General features: G+C 45.1%; 1 protein-coding gene across 4 annotated transcripts in view; it reads left to right on the top strand.

The window, feature by feature from the left end:
- The window catches only part of ODAD1 (outer dynein arm docking complex subunit 1), a 32,471-nt gene extending 16,483 nt beyond the window's left edge, over nt 1-15,988 (top strand). For all 4 annotated transcript variants that reach the window (XM_053263493.1, XM_053263492.1, XM_053263494.1 and 1 more), the window contains exons 9-16: nt 1,578-1,765; nt 2,610-2,735; nt 3,891-3,973; nt 4,359-4,527; nt 8,930-9,093; nt 10,537-10,640; nt 12,255-12,333; nt 14,106-15,988. In XM_053263493.1, coding sequence (XP_053119468.1) covers nt 1,578-1,765; nt 2,610-2,735; nt 3,891-3,973; nt 4,359-4,527; nt 8,930-9,093; nt 10,537-10,640; nt 12,255-12,333; nt 14,106-14,180 — 988 coding nt within the window. In that variant the 3' untranslated portion in view covers nt 14,181-15,988. The remainder of the gene's footprint in view (nt 1-1,577; nt 1,766-2,609; nt 2,736-3,890; nt 3,974-4,358; nt 4,528-8,929; nt 9,094-10,536; nt 10,641-12,254; nt 12,334-14,105) is intronic.
- Nucleotides 15,989-20,538: the final 4,550 nt, after the last annotated feature.

The following is a 20,538-nucleotide window of genomic DNA, read 5'->3' on the forward strand; positions in this document are numbered from 1 at the left end:
GCCAAGTTCTTCTTCTTCTTTTTTTTTCTAAACTGCAAAACACTCATAGCATGGTTTCAACCAAGGGAAATCTGGTATAATAGAGCTAGGAACGTGGATTCAGAAATGAGAGCCAGGACATTTGGTTTCACTGTAAGGAGGTGTGGTCTAGTATCTTTGGGGAATGGAGAGCCCGGGAGCTTGGCTTTTGCTTGGAAGATAGGAAACTGCCTTTGAGATACACTAGACATTCAGGGTAACTGCACTTTTGTTAAAAATGCACTTGCCCCATTTATCTACGAGGTGGGGGTGGGGGTGGGGGGTCTACTTCTTATACCAAAAGGAGTATGTGAGGGAGGATAGTGAAACCTGTCCTCCCCTGTCTTACCCTGCTGTGCTGTGCTTTGGTGATTTTTAAAGTAATCTATACTCAGCTAAGCTTAGATACCAGAAGTGAGGTTGGGCGGGCTGGGGGGTGGGATTGCTTAAGGCAGCAAGGTAAGATGTGGTAGTAGATTTCACCCCCTTCCCTCATATGTTCCTTTTGGTCTAAAGGTCAGTACCCACCCCTCCACCCCACACACACTGTATATAAGTAAACAGGGCAAGCCACATTCAACAAACAAGCAGTTGTCCAAAATGGTCTAGTTTGGCCAACAAATGGAGTTAGCCCATCTGGCGCAGTAATGTCCACCCCACCTGTCTGAGGCTTTCTGAAGTCTTGTGCAAAGGTATTTTTGCCAGCCTTGCTAACCAAGAGCCTTTGAAGTGAAGATGGCAAGATTAAACCTGAGGCCTTCTGGATGCTCTACCATTGGGTTACGGTCCCTCCTCATGTGAAACCTCTCAGAAGTGACAAGTGACCATCTGCTTTGCATACAGAAGGTCCCAGATTCAATCCTTGGCATTTCCTGGAAGGGCTAGGAAAGACTCCTGCCTAAAGCCTTGGAGAGTCAGTGTAGACAATACTGAGCTAGATGGAGCACTGGTCTGATTCGGTATAAAGCAGCTTTCTACATTTTCCATACCAAATCACACCGTTAGTCCACCAAGACCAGGACTGTCTGCTTTGACTGGCAACAGCTCTCCAGGGGCCCAAGCAGAAGCTTTTCCTCAAACAGCTCTGCTACTTGCCATTCTGCTTGCATGGCTCTGGGCCAGTCACGTATCTCTCAGCCTAACCTACCTCACAGGGTTGTTGTGAGGATAAAAATAACCATGTAGCTCCTTGGAGGAAGAGTGTGATATAAATGTAAAATAATAATAACGAGATGCTGGGAATTGAACCTGGCACTTGCACTCTTCATCCTTAGAGCACACCAGCTGTCACTCTGCTAGCTTTCTTTGGGGAAATGGAAATAGTGTGGCTTAGAGCAGGGATTCTCAACGTTGGGTCCCCAGATGTTATTGGACTTCAACTCCCATAATCCCCAACCTTTGGGGCGATTATGGACACTGGGGCTGGGGATTATGGGAGTAGAAGTCCACTAACATCTGGGGACCCAATGTTGAGAATCCCTGGCTTAGAGCATCTGTAGAGTTAAGAACTGGGATCCTGGGTTTCCTCACCCTGTACTTTCTCATTGGGGCAAATGCAGAGACGAAGCACGGACCCGCCTGGCCCAACTGCAGGACAAGGCAAAGAAGGATCTTGCTCAGTATGAATCGGAGATGAGAGAATTAAACCGCATCTTGGACCACGACCATCGCATGAGTGAATTCATTGCCATCAAGCTGCAGGAGCGGATGCTCACTGAGGAGGCATTTCAGGCCAAAGAAAAACGAGGTGTGGGGCAGGGGAGGCTAGGAGCCAGTATGCCTAGGTGGGTGTATTTGAAGCCAGGACAGCTGGCATAACTGGAAGGAACCTAGTGATTTCAAGCGCAGCTTTCTAGAAGTCAATGGGCTCATCTAGAGAGTGATATATTCCAACTTCAGCTCAAATCACAGTGATAAAATGCGAAATCCACATGACATGCAAGGATGTTACTTGTGTAATATTCTTAGCGCCATCTGCTGTCAATTTATAGCAATCTGTGAATAAACCATACCTTTTCCAACTTGAAAACAACAACAGTTTATTCACAGGTTGCTGAGAGATTTTGGTTTTTTGTTTTTAACTGAAGGGTGGCATACAGATAGGTTAAACAAATAAAACAAAGTATGTAAGGTGGTGATTGGAACTGGGCCTCTTGGGTTGTTATGAGGATGGGGGCAGGTTTACAGAATCTACATCGTTTTTTGCTGGAACCCTGAGCTCCAGCAGTGGAAGCAGGTGTAAAATAGTAATTTACGCAGATAAACACACTTAGAATTAAGGGCCAGGGTACCTCTGAGCACACGCTCAGCCCAGGGGGTTGTTTTCAGTAACAGAACTTTGTTCACAACACACAAATCCACTTCTGATTTTCTCCCAAGCTTTCTTCATTTCAGCAGCCTAATTTAGGGTAAGAAGAGAAAAAGCCTTTTGGCTCATGCTCTTGTTAAACAATGGGGATTCAGGAACCTTTGCCAATCTACTGCTAAGAACCCTTAGATCCTGGTCTCTCTTGTTTACAAAGGTGGGAAGGGAAAGTATCAGGCAGGCTTCATCTCGCCTCCTGTCCTAATTGTTTTTCCTCTCCCTTCAGAGCAAGAGCGCAAGGAGCATGACCCTCAGGAGGAGATGCTGAACACTTATGAAAGTACTTTCAAGAGGTTCCTGAAGCTTACAAGCACCGACAACCTGGAGGTTGCTGTGGAAAAATACACTGCAGGTGATGTGTAGGGCAGGGGGCTGTTGTGGGGAAGGGACCATTTCCCCCCATAGTTCCTGGGGGTACATGAAACATAGACAAAGGGTGCAGGAAGAAGAGGCGGTGGGGGGTCCAGTGAGGAGGAGGGTGGAGAGAAAACTGTCTGCTTGGTCTCTTCTACTGGTTACTGCCTAGAAGGAAGCTCTGTTCAGACATTATGCTGAACATGCGTACAATGAGTATACAGTGAATACAGGTTCAGATCTGTACACAGGAACAATTATTCACATAGTATGTTGAGCTCAGGTACAAGAGTACACTTCCTATCTGTACCATGCATTTGAGGGGCCTGTATCTGCAAGATAGGGCTGAGAGAGATTCCTGCCTGAAACCTTGGAGAAACCGCTGCCAGTCTGTGTAGACAGTATTGAGCTAGATGGACCAATGGTCTGGCTCAGTATATGGCAGCTTCCTGTGTATCCAGGTTCACTTTTTCAATTAAGACAGATACAGTCACTCACACAGACATCTTTACTATGGTATAATGTAATGTCTGGATGGGGCTCTAGTCTCTTTTCCTGTGTGTCTCTCTCTTGCCTCTTTCTCTTTTCAGTTTGAAAAAATTGGTGCGTTGTGCAGTGGGCAGCACTCTATATTTCCCAGCAATAGTTTGGCATGCTGCACTTTGCGTGGTGAAGGGTTCAGCCCTATTAGCTTTGGCCAGCGTAACCTCTAGCCCACACATAAACTCGAAAAAGGGCTGAGATGGACTCTACCCACACTAGATCAAACATTTGCCATATCAAGGGCCTATATACACAGCTGCTCTTCCAACATGCGGCACACATCCTGTAAATATAAAATCTGCTTGAAAACTGAGGTAGTGCTTGAATTTTTCAGAAGTTAAGAGATACTTGCTTCTTAAAAGTCTGAAAAACACTGCCTTAGAGCAGGGCTGGGCAGACTTGGCCCTCCAGAAGTTGGTGAACCACAGCTCCCATCATCCCCAGCCACAATAAATTGTGGCTGGGGGCGATGGGAGTTGTAGTTCAAGAACATCTGGAAGGCCCAATTTGCCCAGCCCTGCACTAGATGGTACTACATTGCTCAGGAAGAGCATCACAAAATGGGTTATGGGGCCTGAAATCTGCCTGATGCTTTTCCTTCCCATCTTAGTGGATGAACGGAACTTTGCCCAGTTCAACTACGTCAATGAGCAAAACAGTCGGAAGGAGCAGCTATGGGAACAAATCAACGAGGTGAGTGAGGAGAACCTTGTTTCGTTCTTGTTTTCTTTTTAGAAAGGGAAGCAAACGTTTTGTGTGCATTTCTCCCCCATGGCTTCTAGCACCCAACAAGGAAAATGAACTTCCAGATTGAGGAAGGGGTGAAGGTGAGCAGATCTGGCAGCTGGACTATATGCAAATTAGTGGAACAGTCTGCTGGCAGAATTTGTTAACTCCAGGATGCCGAAATGAGGAGCAGCCACCTCAGGAATGTGGAGCACAAGCTTTGACAAGGATTCCAAGACGAAAAGAACAATGCTTTGTTTCATAGCTGGGAAATATGCGTGTGGGATTATGTTAGTATAGACCGAATCGTAGCTTTCATTTAAATTTCCCCCTCAATCTTCTATTCTTCCAGCTCTGCCGTGAGATAGAGAAGGTCCGAGAGCAGGGGGCCAAGAAGATGAAGGAGGAGCAGTTGCGGCTACAGGATGCTGAATTGCGGCAGGAGGAAGCTGTGAACGAGACCAAAAGGATTGAGCTTAAACTGAAGGGCCTCTACAAGATTTGGGAGCAGCTCAAAAGTGGTAAGTGAGGGGGTATGATGAGAGTTTTTTCTCTATCCAGGGAGGTGCCGTTAGAGAACCTGGCTATACGTGACTAGGGAGGGAGGGATGCAAACATGTTCTGAGTTGGTAGTGGTGGGGAATTCACCCCCCCCCCACACACACACACTGCCACAGCACCGTCCCAATGAATATTGTTCACTGGAGCTGATATTTGTTAGTGACGGTGCCAGTAGCATGTACCATCTCAGCGGGGGCGTAGCAAGAAAAACTATTAAGGACTATTAATTATTTGCAGAAAAACTGTAAGGACATGATGAAAACAAGATTCTTAGCATGCCTTTTCTTTCCCTTCTGTGCATATAATATTGCACCCTCTGCATACACTTCCACACCCTGCACACACATTCCCCTAGCTCAGAAACATTCTTAACATATGCTTAACATATGCCTACTACTGTGACCTATATATGCATGCATACAACCCCGAGCCATGTTCCTATCCCTATTTGCGCTCTCTCTCACCCTCACCCACCCACACCAGATTAAGGCTACAAGCAGTCTTCAAGTCCAACAACCAGCACTTAATAAACCAACAGGCAGGGAAAAACAGAAAAAGATCTATGTTGTTAGAGCATTTTTCTTTCCACTTATTATTTTTAAAGCCTTTAATACTGTTTGTAGTGAATCACAAGAGGGTATACTATTGGGGTGGGGAGGGTTTATTACAAGTTTGTATTAGAATAGTGTTGGCTTACATTTGGCACCTTGTTGTGCTGCTTTGAATTTTTTTTTGAAAGTTTAAAAATCTCTCTCTCTCTCTGCTATATATACCATTTTGAGAACTTGGTTGGTTGAAAAACAATTGAATACATATTTAACCACCACCACAGACCAGCCGATAAACTCCACCTGTCTCACACTCTCTCTTGCTTTCTGTTTTCTTTTCCCTGGAGAGGAAAATAACTCACTGCAAGTTCTGAGGGGAAGATCACATGGGTTAGAACTTATTGGGAAGAACTCCATAATTTAAAATCTTTTTTAAAAAAGTTAAAAATCTCTCACACAAGCACAAACAAGGGCTTGGGGACAGGGGAGAGACACACTAAGGGAGGCTTTCAGTTGGGAATGGTCTCTCTCTCTCTCTCTCTCACACACACACACACACACACACACACACACACACACACACACACACACAGAGTTCATGAATGTGGGAAGGAGAAAAACACACATTGGCTTCTGAGGGAAGAAATCACATTCAGTGGCGGGGAGGGGGACAGATAAGGGTTGTTTGTTTGACTTTCCTTTCCAGCTCTCCTTGTGGCCATGCTTCCTTCCTGCTCCCTCCCCAACTCTGCAATGAATTGCCGAGCGGGGGAGGAGCACCACTAAAGGAAGGAGGACCAATCCCTGGGCTGGTTTAATCCTTTCCTTTCTCTGCAGCCATCATCCTCCTGCCTGAAAAAAGAGAAACAGCTCGCTGGCCGTGATTGGGAGTCACGCAGCTGGAGGGGGGAGGAAGAGGAACGTTTAGGGGGCAATGTCACACCCTGGCCAAGGGTCTGTAGAGCCTTGTGGGGTCCCTTGATCCTTCTGGGCCTGGGTGCAAATGCACCCGCTTGTCCAATGGACCCTACGCCCCTGAATCTCAGGGCAAATGGCAGCTTAGAGGACACAGTTTTCATTGGGACTGTCGCATGGGAGGTGGGAAGAGTACCCTTCCCCTCCACAATGCTGCAGTCCCAATCCAGATCAGGAGTTCCACAGCTGCTATTTTCTTTGGCTTTCTGCTACGGCAGAAAAGTGGTGACACATCTAGCTTGACCCCATATTCTGAGGATGCCACATGCCATGCCAGATGCTGTGCTCTCCAGAGCAAACTTTATTGTTGCCCATTGTTACTCAAATTGTGGGATGCTCCCTAACCTTACCTTGGGGACCTTCCTGTTTACGGAGACTGCTACTGCCCCAGTCTGCTACTGCTACTGCCCCAGTCCTGGCCACCGTCTTTTCTTTTGTTCAGTATTGTAAGGAAGTCACTGCAATGCTTTTATATTGAAGCCTCTCGGAAATTTTGGATAGTTCACAATGCTGCAGCCAGGCTGCCAAATGGCATGGGTGATGCAGAATGCATCTCACCAGTTTTGCCCTGGCTTCCTGTGCAGTTCTGCTGTCCAAAGTTACCTTGCTACCAAGCCATATACAGCTTTATAGTTTGCCTATTCCAATATTCATTGATTGGGAGAAGAGCTGGTCTTGTGGTAGTAAGCATGAATTCTCCATTTTGCTAAGCAGGGTATACCCTGGTTTGCATTTGAATGGGAGACTACATGTGAGCACTTCAAGATATTCCCCTTAGGGGATGGGGGCTGTTCTGGGAGAAGCACCTACATGCTTGTATGCAGAAAGTTCCAAGTTCCCTCCCTGGCATCTCCAAGACAGGGCTGCCTGTAACCTTGAAGAAGCCACTGCCAGTCTGTGTAGACCAGGGTTTCTTAACCTTGGGCCCCAAGATGATGTTGGACTACAACTCCCATCATCCCCAGACACGGCCTTTGTGGCTAAGGATGATGGGAGTTGTAGTCCAACAACATCTGGGGGCCCAAGGTTAAGAAACCCTGGTGTAGACAATACTGAGCTAGATGGACCAATGGTCTGATTCAGTATGAGGCAGCCTCCTATGTTCCTGTCTGCTTGCGCTCAGTAGGTAAGGGATATATCTAGTAGAGCCTACTCAAATAAAGTAAGTTCATTCTGGTAGACTCTTCTGCAGGTATCTCCCAGCTACTGAGAAGGGGTGGGTGGAGACCAGGGACTGGGCCTTTTATTATTATTTATTCGATTTCTATACTGCCCTTCCAAAAATGGCTCAGGGCCATTTACACAGAGAAATAATAAACAAATAAGATGGATCCCTGTCCCCAAACGGCTCACAATCTAAAAGAAACATAAGATAGACCCCAGCAACAGTCACTGGAGGTACTGTGCTGGGGGTGGATAGGGCCAGTTACTCTCCCCCTGCTAAATAAAGAGAATCACTACGTTAAAAGGTGCCTCTTTGCCAATTTAGCAGGGGTACCACTTTTAAATGGTGGTACCCCTCTTTCGAATACACTCCTAGGTGCATATGCCTGGTGCATGAGTTTTATGTACCAGGGGAAAAACAATTTATTCACCCAGGCCTTTTTATTCTATGTTGGGTCTGCTGCTGTTGAAATTTCTGTGGCTGATGTTATGTGCAGCAAAGCACAATTGGCTACAGACCCTCCCACGCTGCTGCAAGTGTCTAAAAAACACCCATGGTATTACAGGACAGTGTGCTGCTGCTTAAAACGGCACCATCGCAGTTGTGTGATGCTATGCAATTTTAAGTAGTGGCACATTAGCCCTGTCTTGCAGCACCACAGCTTGTTTTAGACACATGCAGCGGTGCTGGAGGGCCTGTACAGCAGAAAACAATTTAAAACAGCATAAATTCAAACTACTGTATTAAAAGTTTTTCAAAACCTATCTAAAAGTAGGGAGAGATGGAGCTTGTCGCGTCTCCCTAGGGGGAAGGACTTCCACAACTGCGGTGTCAATGCCAAGTAGGCCCTGGTACCTGCCTGTTTTTGTGTCTTGATATTCCTATATTTAGCCTTTCCTTTTAATGTTTTGCTGCTGGCTCATGAGTGTGTATTCAGAGGCTTTGTGAGTCTCAGGGCTGTCAGCCAACAGACAGAGATAAGCAGAGGATGTCTGAAGGCAGAAGCTTCGTAGAGAGAAAATATTTTCTTTCCCAAAATACGAGAACTTTGGGCTTATCCAGCGGTATTGATTGGCAGCAAGCTCAGGACAAAGGAAAGGAAGTTTATCTTCTATTCAGTGCAACATATAATTAAGGCTGGAGATGATAGACTGTAGCATTTAGGAGAGTTGAAAGTCGTTTAAGTGGCGCTTTTTTTTTTTGCCATGGGGTGTGTGTGTACACATGTGTGCGCGCACACACACACACACACATATACACACTCTGAGTCCCCACCCACCCACTGTCGCCTCTGGTCAAAAAGGTTTTGTATGTTTTGGAAATGATACAAAGACCTGTTTTTTAGAGGTGAAAGTGGGATGAGTGTACACTCTGCAAGCAGCCATCGCCCTTTCAGACTACTTTCAGTTCTCTTGAGGATAGAAAACAAAAAACAGCAGACGCTTGACTCCAGCCTGTCTTATGGAATTCAGAGTCACAAGATGAACTGATGGCTTTAAAGGAGGATTAGACAGATTCACTTAGTTTATATTGACCAATGACTATGACCCATCAGAGTGGAGGGAAGCTGAGCCCCAGGGATTCTCTGGGAGGAGAGGGGGAGCTAGCAGTTAGAGGCAGGGACTTGGGAGCCAGACTTCATTGATTTTGCTTTCTTTCCTACTCCTCTGGAAGCGATTGAGTCTCTCTTCTGGAAGCTGGAGTGCGACCACTCAGTTCTGGAAAAAGTGCTTGGGGGAACAACAGCCGCACGGGATGAGAACGTTCCAGTCTACTTGAGCTTGATTGAGAGACAGACCAACAATCTGTTAACTATGTATTCCTACTTGACCGCCGAGGTATGAAGGGTTAACAGGCAGGAGGAAGCAGCAAGTGCTGGAGAGGGGTGTTGTGTGTATGTGTTTTCATGTTTCCAGCTCATTTATTTTGGAGAGTGAGGGTTTCCTTAAAACCTTCTAGGACTGGAGGCAGTAACATTCCACTCACTTGTCTGGGCTGTGTGGCCCAGTCCTGCTGCCGTGCCAGTTGCCACATGGAAAATGCTAGAATTTTCCATGTGGTGACTGAAGGTCTGTGTGGAGTTTGCTGGAAAGATATGGCAGCAGAATACAGGAGTCTCTGACAGATCCTGTTCCATCCACGTTGATTTTTCTGTTTCATCATAATTGTTCATGCATATTTCTCCATATAATCAAGTCTAACTGAGACTGTTGCCCAATTAAAGGAGTCTGAGTCCACTAATCAACTAAAACTGATTAAATTTGCATGTGGGGTAAATACAGCACTTGTGCAGAAAGAAACATACTTTCTTTGATATTCAGATCATGCATGCATGTATGATAGCCAACTGCATCTTAAGAGGCATTTCCTACAGTTTGAAAGAAAAGGGATCATGCCTCTTTAAAAAAAAAAGATACTTGCTGCCTTCAGTTTTTATAAATATTTTAAACATGATTTTTAAACAAATTATTCCAAGTTAGTCTGCAACTCCTTTTTCACCTATTAAACTTTTCTTTAAATAAGTGAATCTAACCAATTAAACACTGCTGCTTCTTTATTTCTAGCTGCCCTAGTATAGGAAAAACATTACTTTTGGCACTGTACAGTGAAGATCACAGTGGTTAGAAACATAATGTTAACTTTGTTTTTACTTTCTTTATTTCCAACTTCAGCATTTTGTGTCTTTAGTTCTTCCAAATGCATGTCTGCAGTCATGAGGACTAGAACCTCATGTTTAAAAACTGAAGGCCAAGATTCTTACAAGAGCTCTGCAGCCAATAGTTTGCTCAGTTCTAACCTCAGTTCTAACACAACGCATGATCCACTTGTGGAACTCTCTGCCACAGGATGTGGTGACGGCCAACAACCTGGATGGCTTTAAGAGGGGTTTGGATGACTTCATGGAGGAGAGGTCTATCAATGGCTACTAGTCAGAGGGCTGTGGTCCACCTTCAGCCTCAAGGGCAGGGTGCCTCTGAGTACCAGTTGCAGGGGAGTAATGGCAGGAGAGAGGGCACGCCCTCAACTCCTGCCTGTGGCTTCCAGCGGCATCTGGTGGGCCACTGTGCGAAACAGGATGCTGGACTAGATGGGCCTTGGGCCTGATCCAGCAGGGCTGTTCTTATGTTCTAGTGGGGAAATATGATAAATCTGGGTTAATAGAAAGGACAGGGTGGTTAACCTTGGGGACTTAATTTAATTTTTTTTTAAAAGGTTTAAATCTGTAGCAGGGGAAACAGCCAGCCTCTAGCCCCCAAACTCTAAATTCTGTCTCTTCTCAGGAACAGGAACTGGCCTATGATGCTGTGGAAACAGTGCAACTGCTTTTTGGACAGAAGCCTCCGATTCCATTTGCTCCAGTCCACATTCGGCCACCCACTGCTGGGTAAGAACCCCCTTTAACTAAGCAGGGAGGCACCTTGTAAAGTGGTGGCATTCCTGTTTGTTTGTTGGTTTGGTTTTTTAATCACATTAATATACCGCCAAACACAAACTTCTCATGGCAGTTTACAATAGGTTAAAAGCTATACACCATACAATCAAAATGGATGGTTAAAATTAAAATCAGATTTAAAATTCAACTAAAAGCCTGACTGCACAGGTAGGTCTTCCTTCCAAGTTCTTCTGAAGGCTGTCAGAGATGGTGCAGCTCTAACTTGGATAGAGAGTGTTCCACAGCCCCAGAGCAACTACAGCAAAGGCTTATCTCTGAGTCACCGCCAGACAAGCCAGTGGTAACTGCAGACTAACATTTAGCAGGTGGAGAGCAGTTGTCTCTGCTCATCCCAGCAGCGGTGCCTTGCCTACAAGGTGAAGTGAGACAATGGCCTCAGGTGCAAGTGTGCTAAGGGGCGGCAGGTGTAGGCACCCCCGCCATCACCCCACCCATCTGCTGCTGCCATGCCTGCCTTACCTTTATTGCCACGTCCTCTGCCACTCTCTGCTTTGCAAGCCCCACCCCTCTCCCCCTTCCTCACTTTTTGAGGAGCGGCATGCAGCCCCAGCCAGCAGTGTTTTGTGCCAGCTGGTCTCTCCCTCTTTCTCTCCCCGTCCCCCCTCCAGCAACTTGTGCACTTCGTTTCCTCCGTTGAGGGAGGAGACAAAGCACAGGAAGTTGTTGCTGGAGGGGAGGGAGAGAGCCAGCCAGAGAAATTGGCTGCCATTGATGTGAGATGCCTGATGCAATTATTTGTTGGTTTTATTGCAATTGATTGTCTTTCATTCTGTTGCGAGCTGTCTCAGAAGTTTGGTTTAGGTAGAAAGGTTGGATCCAGATATTTTAAATAAATCAGAAGTGGGGTGAGAATAAATCCCATCCCAAGAGGCCATGGATTGTCTCCCCCACCCCCTGCCCACCAAACTAGGACAAAGCAATTATGCAAAGGAGTGTCTGAGTGGGTCTGGAATTCAAGAACGTTGAGATCCTTGTGAACAGAATGAAGTCTACTGGATTAAAGCCAAGGAAAGGACTAGGAAATATTTTAGGATAAGTATGGAATATAGTGGGTTAAAACTAGGGCTACCAGGTGTCTGGGTGGGTGGGTGGGTGGGTGGGTTGGTTGGTTGGTTTCCTTGCTGCAACAGTTCTGGGCCATAATTGGGTAATAGCACAATACGCAAAAAGTCTTCTGGTGCTGCTTCCTAATTGTATCTCTATGCTAGTAAAAGGTTGTACTTCCCGTGTGTGTTTGTTTTTTTGACTCTGCTTAAAAGTACAGAACTGCTATCAGGTCGGGGTTACCCCACTTAGAAACAAAGCAGATATCTCTGAGGACAAATGGGATCTAGTTGGTTTCATAAGAGAAGAGGAAGCTCTGGAAATTGGAATTCCTTGGAGATGTGAAATAAGCATTCCTGGGTTATTTGGGATGTCATGGTGGCCACTGGTTTTTGGAACAACAGAAAATAGGCGCTGTCTCATTTTGAGAGAACTCTGGTTTAGTGGTTACTATCAAGGAGTCTCTCTTCACTGTTTTTGTTCTTTGTTTTCCCTTTGCAGACTAAGCCATGATGCAATCACAGAAGAAGACCAGAGACCCTTAACTCACGCCGAGCTCAAAGAAAAAGTCATGAAGGATGTGAGTACAAGGTGTGGGGCAAACACCTGGGTTCACTAGAAGGCGTTTAGAGCCCAGTCATTGGGTCAGTGGAAGCCAGCGCTCCTGGGTTCTTTTGAAAAGAGAGAGTGTGTGTGTGTGTGTGTGTGTGTGTGTGTGTGTGTGTGTGTGTGTGTGTGTGTGTGTGTGTGTGTGTAGCAAGTGCCTTACTTATGTCCTGTTCACGGACATGTCCTCCTTTTGTGCACTGAAACACATATTGAATCCAACAAAAAGACTGGTTCAGTGAAGTCGTGGAACCATTTTCGCAGAATTTGCTTCTGCTCTGTTCTTTTTACTGAAGGAAGCCACACTCTTCCCCACCCCTCTGAGTATTTATTTATTATATGTATATACTGCACAACTGACAGTGTCCTTGAAGTGGATTACAAAAATAATAACATTAAAACCACAATCTAAAACAATAAAAACCAACTCTAAAATATTAAAACAGCCAGTAAGCTGATGTCGGGAGAAATGGGTGGAGCAGTTTCTTACTCGGGGCCCATTTTCATAATGAACAAGCAATCTCAGGGGTCAGAATATGCATTGTTTAAAGAGGGGCACACATTCCTGCTCCCTCTCCATTTGAACTCCTCCTCCTCAGTGCATCCATTCGTTTGTCTAGACCGAAAGGCAGGGCGGAACTCACACACTTGAACCATGAAAAGAGCCTATAGGTTAAAAAAAACCATCCTGCTTTTCAACAGCTAGATTGAAAGAGTGACAGACATATATCAAATCAATGTATCAGTTATCCTAAAAACATTCAACATCCAGTTGATTGAAAAACAGTGCGATTACCACTGGCTCGTTTGTTGGCAACCCAAAACCAGGCCTTCTTTAGGGTTGCCCGAGGGCTCTGGAATCTGCTCCCAAATGAAATCAGAACCTTCACATCTCTGGCTGTTTTTAAGTGACTTTTGAAAACATGCCTGATTTATCAGGCTTTTAGTTTATAATGTCTTAATGTTTTATTGCTTAGTATTTTGTTTTATATGATTTTAGGTTTTCATTGTTGTTGAGTTTTAATTGTAAGCTGTGCAGAGATTTTATATGGGGTGGTATAGAAATACAATAAATAAATAAAATAGCATACTCAGATATAAATTTCTGACATTTTCTCATCGCAGCCTAAGCAAAAGAAACAAGCTTTCCAAAATCAGATTCCCACTATAAGTATATCAAGTAAATGCATATTCTTCCCCTGTTTGCCTCTACCTCCATCCGCTCCTCTTCCTCTGCTGGCTCCCCTTGTGAACTATAGATTGTAAACCTATTGGGGCAGAGATCCATGCTTTTTAAAGTGCCATGCACATTGATGGTGTATGTATACTTTATTAGTAATTTAAAAATCGGCCTTTTGCAGAGATGACCGGGATCCTTTTCGTACAGTGGCTGACTCAGGTGCCTTGATGTATAGGGATATATATATATATATATATATATATATATATATATATATATATATGACAAATAGTGCTGTAAATTATCATCATCATCCATCATTATTTATTTATGTATATGCTGCCTAACACCACAACATTTTCAAAATGGCTTACATAGAAACAGGATAATGAGAAGGTGGTTCCCTGTCCCCAGAGGGCTCACTCACAGTCTCAAAAGAAACTCAGGATAGATACCTGCAGCAGCCACGGGAGGGATGCCATGCTGGGCTGAATAAATCTTCACAAATGCATATAGATTGATTTGTTACATGGAAACAACATGGATTTCTCTCTTCCTGCCTCTAGGTCCTAAGCAAAGCAGAAGCACTTGCCATTAAGAAGACCACAAATGAGAACAAGAAACTACCACAGGTCTCTTGACTTGACTAGGGATCTGTATGAGATCTGGTCCATGCTGGGCAAAAGACAGAAGCCACAATGTCACTGGCAGCCGGCAGGGTTGCGTTGCGGTCTTGTCCCTGCATTGGTGCCCGTAGGCCAATGCGTTCTGCAGTCTGCAGCCTTCCTCACATTTTGGGATGATTGGTGTTTCTGGACGTAGCCCTCACCCTGGAGGAACTTCACTCTCCTGCGGGTTTTGGATTATCCCCTTTTGGCGAAGCTTCCCTTTTCCTGACTGTTCACTCGATCAGGACTGATCCACTATGTAGAAGATACATAATACACAGTGTGCACGTTAAGAGAAGTTTTTGCTCCCATGCTGCCCAGTTCACTTAAGTGCCCTAACAAGAGAATGTCTCTTGCAGTGTGTCTATTTTAACTATATGTCTGCTTGCAACTTCTGCTTGAAACTTATGAGGGAGGCTTCGCTATGGGTTTCCACTATGGTGAGCTGCTATTTCTGGTTGCGTTCTGGAGCAAGAGTGCCCAGCTCTCTTCTGTTGGAGCCCTAGCAGCCATCTTGTGTCAGAAAACTGGTGTGTTGGCTTCTTCGTGCTGTGATCTGCTGGAGCCTCCAGAAGAGGGAAGTCCTCAGTAGCTCTCCAACAGAGTGGCAGAGGCGGAGGAGGGATATCCAGAGTCCATTTTGATGTGTGTGAGGGAACTGGGTGTGTTATAACCCTTGGCCACAAGTTTTAACTGGTGTGTTGTTGTTTTTAAAGCAAACTAGCATGTTCTTCAGTGTGGTTTTTGAACCACGTGTGTCTCTAATAGGAGGCTGCATCAGACCCACACAGAGCACCAATTTACCACTGCCAGCTGTAGCCTCATGAGTGGTATATGCATGAGATGTGAAAATTACATATGAAAGCATGCATGCAAGCCACACTTTCTGTGGGGCAGTTTCTCCCAATGTTTTTTTAAGTTCTTTTAGCCCAGATTTTAAGATTTTTTTTCTAATCCCCAATTACTTTAACAAGGATAATATTGTCAGAATCTGTTTCTCGTTATGCCCCTTATCCTTCCCCTTTGCTCCTCCTCAGTCTATTTTCAGTCCTTCTACAATGTCCCAGAGAAGAATCTTGGGGAATTAGATCTAGCGATGTGCATGAACCAGTTCGGCGCCTCCTTAGGGAAGCGCCGAACCGGCTCGGGCACCCGCAGCGGAACCGGTTAAGTGGGGTGGGGAGTGGTTCCCTTTTAAAAAGCAGGTGCGCCACCCCACCACTTTTCCGGGCAAGGTGCTCACTCTCCAAAAGGCTACGGCGCACCTTCCTGCAGCCTTTGCATGGTGTTCCGCACATGGCCTCCAGGCGTGTGTGGTGGCCATGTGCGTGCCGATGCTGTGCACAGGCTGCAGGGAGCAGCGCTGCAGCCACATGCAGCCTTTTGTCGAGTGAGCGTCACACCCAGAAAAGCAGTGAGGCTTGTGCAAGAGCAGGTAAGGACCTGCTTTTTCAGGGAACCGCTCAGCTCCTTGCCCTGTCCGCAGCTGTCTGAGCTTGTTTGGGCTCATCCCTAATTAGATCCCCTCCCAAATTGATCATCATCATCATGGAAAAAATCTTGATAGTTTCACTGAAGGAAAATGGATGCATTCTTTTGATCCTGCCATCCCTGTGGGCATGGAATGTGGGGTTGGTGTGCGTGGGGAGGGGAAAGACCTACCAGTGGGGCCTGGTGCCAAGTGGAGCCACAGTCCCAGTGACAGGTGAAAAAGCTTGTATTGTGGTTTTTTATTATCAGTGTACATTGGAAGCAAGATGATTAAAATGTTGAACTGGTCACACTGCGGTTGATGTTGGTCACTTTTTTTTTTTAGTGGGGGGACCCAGAGATTATGAACCGAAAGTTGAACGTGCTGGGTGGGAGATAGGGCTATAGTTTTTTTGTGTATTATACAAACAAGAGAGTTTTTGTTTAAATTCATTGGCATATTTTGTGGAAAAAATATTGTTTAAAGCAGGACTGCACGACTTTGGCCCTGTGTTTGGACTACAGCTCCCATCATCCACAGCCGCCCACAGGTGTTATGGTAGTTGTCATCTAACATCTGCAGGAGGGGCAAAGTTGTGCAGCTCTGTTTTAAAGGGATTTATCAGCAGCATCAGATTCGAAGTCTACTGTCAGTTCTCTGTATACAGAATATTTCTTCTTTGGGTGTATTTATATCAGTGATGAAGACTCATGAGGAAGAGTAACCAAACACAAAGTTATTAGCGCTACGCGTCGCAAAACTATCTCACTTCTATCTATAAGAAAACATGGATCTGCCTTCTAGTGAGTCAGGCCATTGATCCATCTGGACCAGTGCTGCCTATTTTGACTGCTGCAACCCTCTAAGGCCTCAGACCTTTAAAAGGGAGTCTTTCCAGCTCTGCCTGCCAATATAACTGGAAATGCCAGAGATTGAACTTGGGACATTCTGCATGCAAAGCAGATGCTCTGAGACTGAGCCTACAGCCCTTTAATTACTTGAAGTATTGCAGAAAGGAGACAATATGGCTGGGTTCTGCTTTTTTCCTCTGATTCGTGGGAAAGGGGCAGCATGACACCACTGCCACTCTGGCTTCTTGTAGTACCATTTGTAGTCACGAGGTGTCAGCAGTGTCATAAAATGAGGGAAGCAGAGATCTGATTCAATTTGGGTTATTTAAGTCTAGTCTACTGGGCCACCTTTTGGACTCAACGGGGAACCAGAGGTGAACTAACCTCAGGTTCACCCGCCATGTTGACGGAACAATTGGAACTCAACCGTGGTTCCAGTTTCTCCGCCAGTCCTCGAAATGAGCCCTCAGTCTGTAGTGAGTTTCACTCGCCCAACTGAGGGTCCATTCCCTCTTCCGTGTCATCCAGATTGGGATTTTACCCCATTGGCTGATGCGGGCTGTCCTTCCAGGGTCAGAGAAAGCCCACACAGTCAATCCTGCCCCTGTTGACAGCTCCCAGAGTGGGATTGTGATAATCTAGGAGAGTGGGGGTGGGGTGGGATGGAGGCAAACTGCAGGTCCATTGGACCCACAGATTGCTGTTATGTGTGAAGGGGGCCTAGGTGGAAGGAGAATAGTGTGTGATGAATTGCTGGGATCCCTAGATTATTGGGGGAAGTAATGTATAGTAGGCCAGAAATCAGGTGAAGACTGGTAGTCCAAGATTCCTGAGTTTGTCATGGCATCACATTACCAGGTGGATCTAGGGTGATTATTGCATTCTGCGTTCAATAATCAGGAGCATAGAACACATACAGGTATGGATCCGCAACAAAATGTTACAGTATAACTTTGGTATGCATATGTTACCTGAGCCTATGCCCAAGCATGGTGAAAGTTTTAGGCATCTTTCCCTCTCAGAAGTAGAAGGAGTTGTGACTGTCTTGAAGCAGTATTCTTCAAGCAGAAATCTTTCCTGCTTTCCTTTCCCCTTCTTTGCCCCTAAATTCTATTAGCTCTGCCCACCTAGTTGTCTGTTAACTGCCTTCTAAGTTCATTAACATTCTGCTCCGTTGGGTTATCGTGGAGTAGTTTTAGGGTTTGGGGCCCCCTTAGGTTTTCTTATTTAGATGACTGTGAAACCAGTCATCTGCAGGTTACCTTGAGTCTGCCAGTACCTCCCTCTGGTGCTCCAGTGGTGTATCCATAAGGCTCATAATACTATCATAACAACAAACCAGCTCTGCTGAAAATAGATATGATGGATGCAGATCAATGTTTTTTGCTTCACCCACACGCATGCTCTGAAAGGATGCAAAAAACATTCTGAGGGCGAGCACAAAAAAGTGGAAGTTTGTGATGGTGTACCTAATCTGTATTAAATTAGTTTGATTTATGTAACCAATTAATAGGGTGGGGTTGCAGCTTGAGCGGACCTAAGGTTGCTTCCACACTAGCTCTTTTCTCTGAAATTGCCACTTGCTCTTTATGGAGAATCCAGATGGTGTCATGATCATCTGGTGCATTCTGAGTGGTCCTGTGTTTTCATACCTGATAGTTGGTTATTTTTAGGACAATAAATTAGATGGCAGCATCAGCCTATCGGATCCAGTGTAGACAGGCCAAGTACTATTGAAGCTTTTTCAGAACTCTTATACCTTTTAAATAAGAGGCAGAATCTGCAAATAGAGATGTTCAGTTAATTTTCACACTTATATTCCGCTCTTATGCAAAGGTGTTCAGGGCAGTTGCTTCTTGTTGCTAAATGGGACTTACTTCTAAGTAAACATTATAGAAGGGTATTGGCTTTGGAAAAAAGCAGAGCAGGGCTCTCGAAAACATGGGCCTGGCAGTGGGTAGGGGGAACAGGCATCCAGGGCTCAATGACTAAAGGAGGACCCCACACTTAGCACAGCAACAGAGATTCTACTACTTCTGGCAGGGCTGAAAACAATCTTGATTCAAGATGCCCTACAAACTACTTTTGCCCTGGCCCCCACAAAAGTGAGAGGCAATGCTGTCATTGTCACCCTAGCCCTGAACAGTAGCACAGAGTATGACCCCGAATAAGGGGGAGCAGCCATCCCCCAAGCCCTGTTGCCAGGCTTGAGTCTGAGCTTTCCAGCTGGGAATCCCTGGAATGGCACAGGAGACCCCAGAATCAGCACACTCAGAGCATGAACCCCCATGCCCCCAATGATCTGGCCTCTTCCACATCCCATACCTCATGTTCCCCTAAGCCTGCACAAGAGAGCTGGCAATGGGCCATCAGGGACTTGATGAAGCAAAGAAGAAGCTAAACACTGACTAGGCCAAAGTACTACCTTTTAAAATCTTTCTTGCTTTCCAGGCAGGGAAGCAGAACCTGGGAAGATAATGCAAGTCTGGAGGTATTATGGTCTCATTCCGCCTCTGGCCTTCCTTGAGAAAGTGGCTCATGTGGAGCTCTCCAGGGTGCTGAAACCCTACTTTCCCCAACCTCATGGGTTCAGGACAGAGATATGAAAATAGAGGTATTTTAAAGGTAAAGTGTGCCGTCAAGTCGATGTTGACTCCTCATGCCCACAGAGCCATGTGGTTTTCTTTGGTAGAATACAGGAGGGGTTTACCATTGCCTCCTCCCATGCAGTATGAGATGATGCCTTTCAGCATCTTCCTATATCGCTGCTGCCCGATATAGTACCAGCGGGGGATTCGAACTGTCAACCTTCCGTTTGTTAGTCAAGCATTTCCCCGCTGCACCACTTAAGATGGCTACAGAGGTATTTTAGAAGTATTTATAAAATAGAGGTTCCATGCAGCACCAAGTTTCAGTTCTGGCTGATTACAGAAGAGCAATGACTCAGCAGCCCCAAGGGATCCACTGTGGAAGCAACCTAGTACTCCCCAATTGGGAATTCTTAAGAGAAGTGGGGCTGCTTTGCTCATTAGATCACCCACATGACACCAGCATTCCGCACCCTGAAGCTAGCACCCATAAAGGTCCACCAAGAGCAGTCCAATATATTTTCCTGCCTGAGGTGTGTGCACGCTCTCTCTCTCTCCCCCTCTCCAGATGGATGTTCAGCATTTTTAAGTCATGCTGCCTAAGTAGGCATTCCTAGCTTGTTTTTTTTTGTGGGGGGGAAAGACACATGCCCCCAATTGGTAAGGTGGAGAAAACTAGCAGTGTGCTCCAGTAGGATGAGAAAGGGTGGTGGTGGATGACTGACTGATGGACTGATTGCATCTTTATTTTGATCACAGAAAGGAGAGATGACTGACTAATACTTGCATATCACTAATCAAATGGTTTAATTATAACAATACAACATTCCAATCAACTTATCTTCTGTCAAGCCTTCCTTCCTGTAAAACAAAACTTTGCTACAGTTAAAGATAACATATCATTCTTATCTGAGAAAAGATAACATTTCAGAACATCCTGGGAAGTCTTCTTTTAAATGGCAGCAAATAACAGTGAATGTAATCATAAATATCACAGTATAACAAAAAATGAGTTGCTGTTTCAATACTTCCTGTAATAATACAGACATAGGGATTCTGCTTATCTTCTTCAAGCCCTGCAGTACACAATGCATCTAAACAGGCTAAAGAAAAAGCTTTGTGATATTTAACAGTAATCTGACTAGGGTGGATTTGATTTAAATCAAACTGATTTAAATCACGATTTAAATCACGATTTAAATCACTAGCAGGATGGATAAAAATCAATGATTTAAAAAAAATCGGATTTTTTAAATTTAAATTGGATTTTTTTGATTTTTTTAAAAAAATCATTGATTTTTATCCACCCTGCTAATGATTTAAATCGTGATTTAAATCAGTTTGATTTAAATCAAATCCACCCTGAATCTGACCAAGAAACCTGCGGGCTTGATGTTAAAAACCTGAGTGCCCAACCCAGC

This window comes from Hemicordylus capensis, chromosome 6, assembly GCF_027244095.1.
Source record: "Hemicordylus capensis ecotype Gifberg chromosome 6, rHemCap1.1.pri, whole genome shotgun sequence".
Taxonomy (NCBI): Eukaryota; Metazoa; Chordata; class Lepidosauria; order Squamata; family Cordylidae; genus Hemicordylus; species Hemicordylus capensis.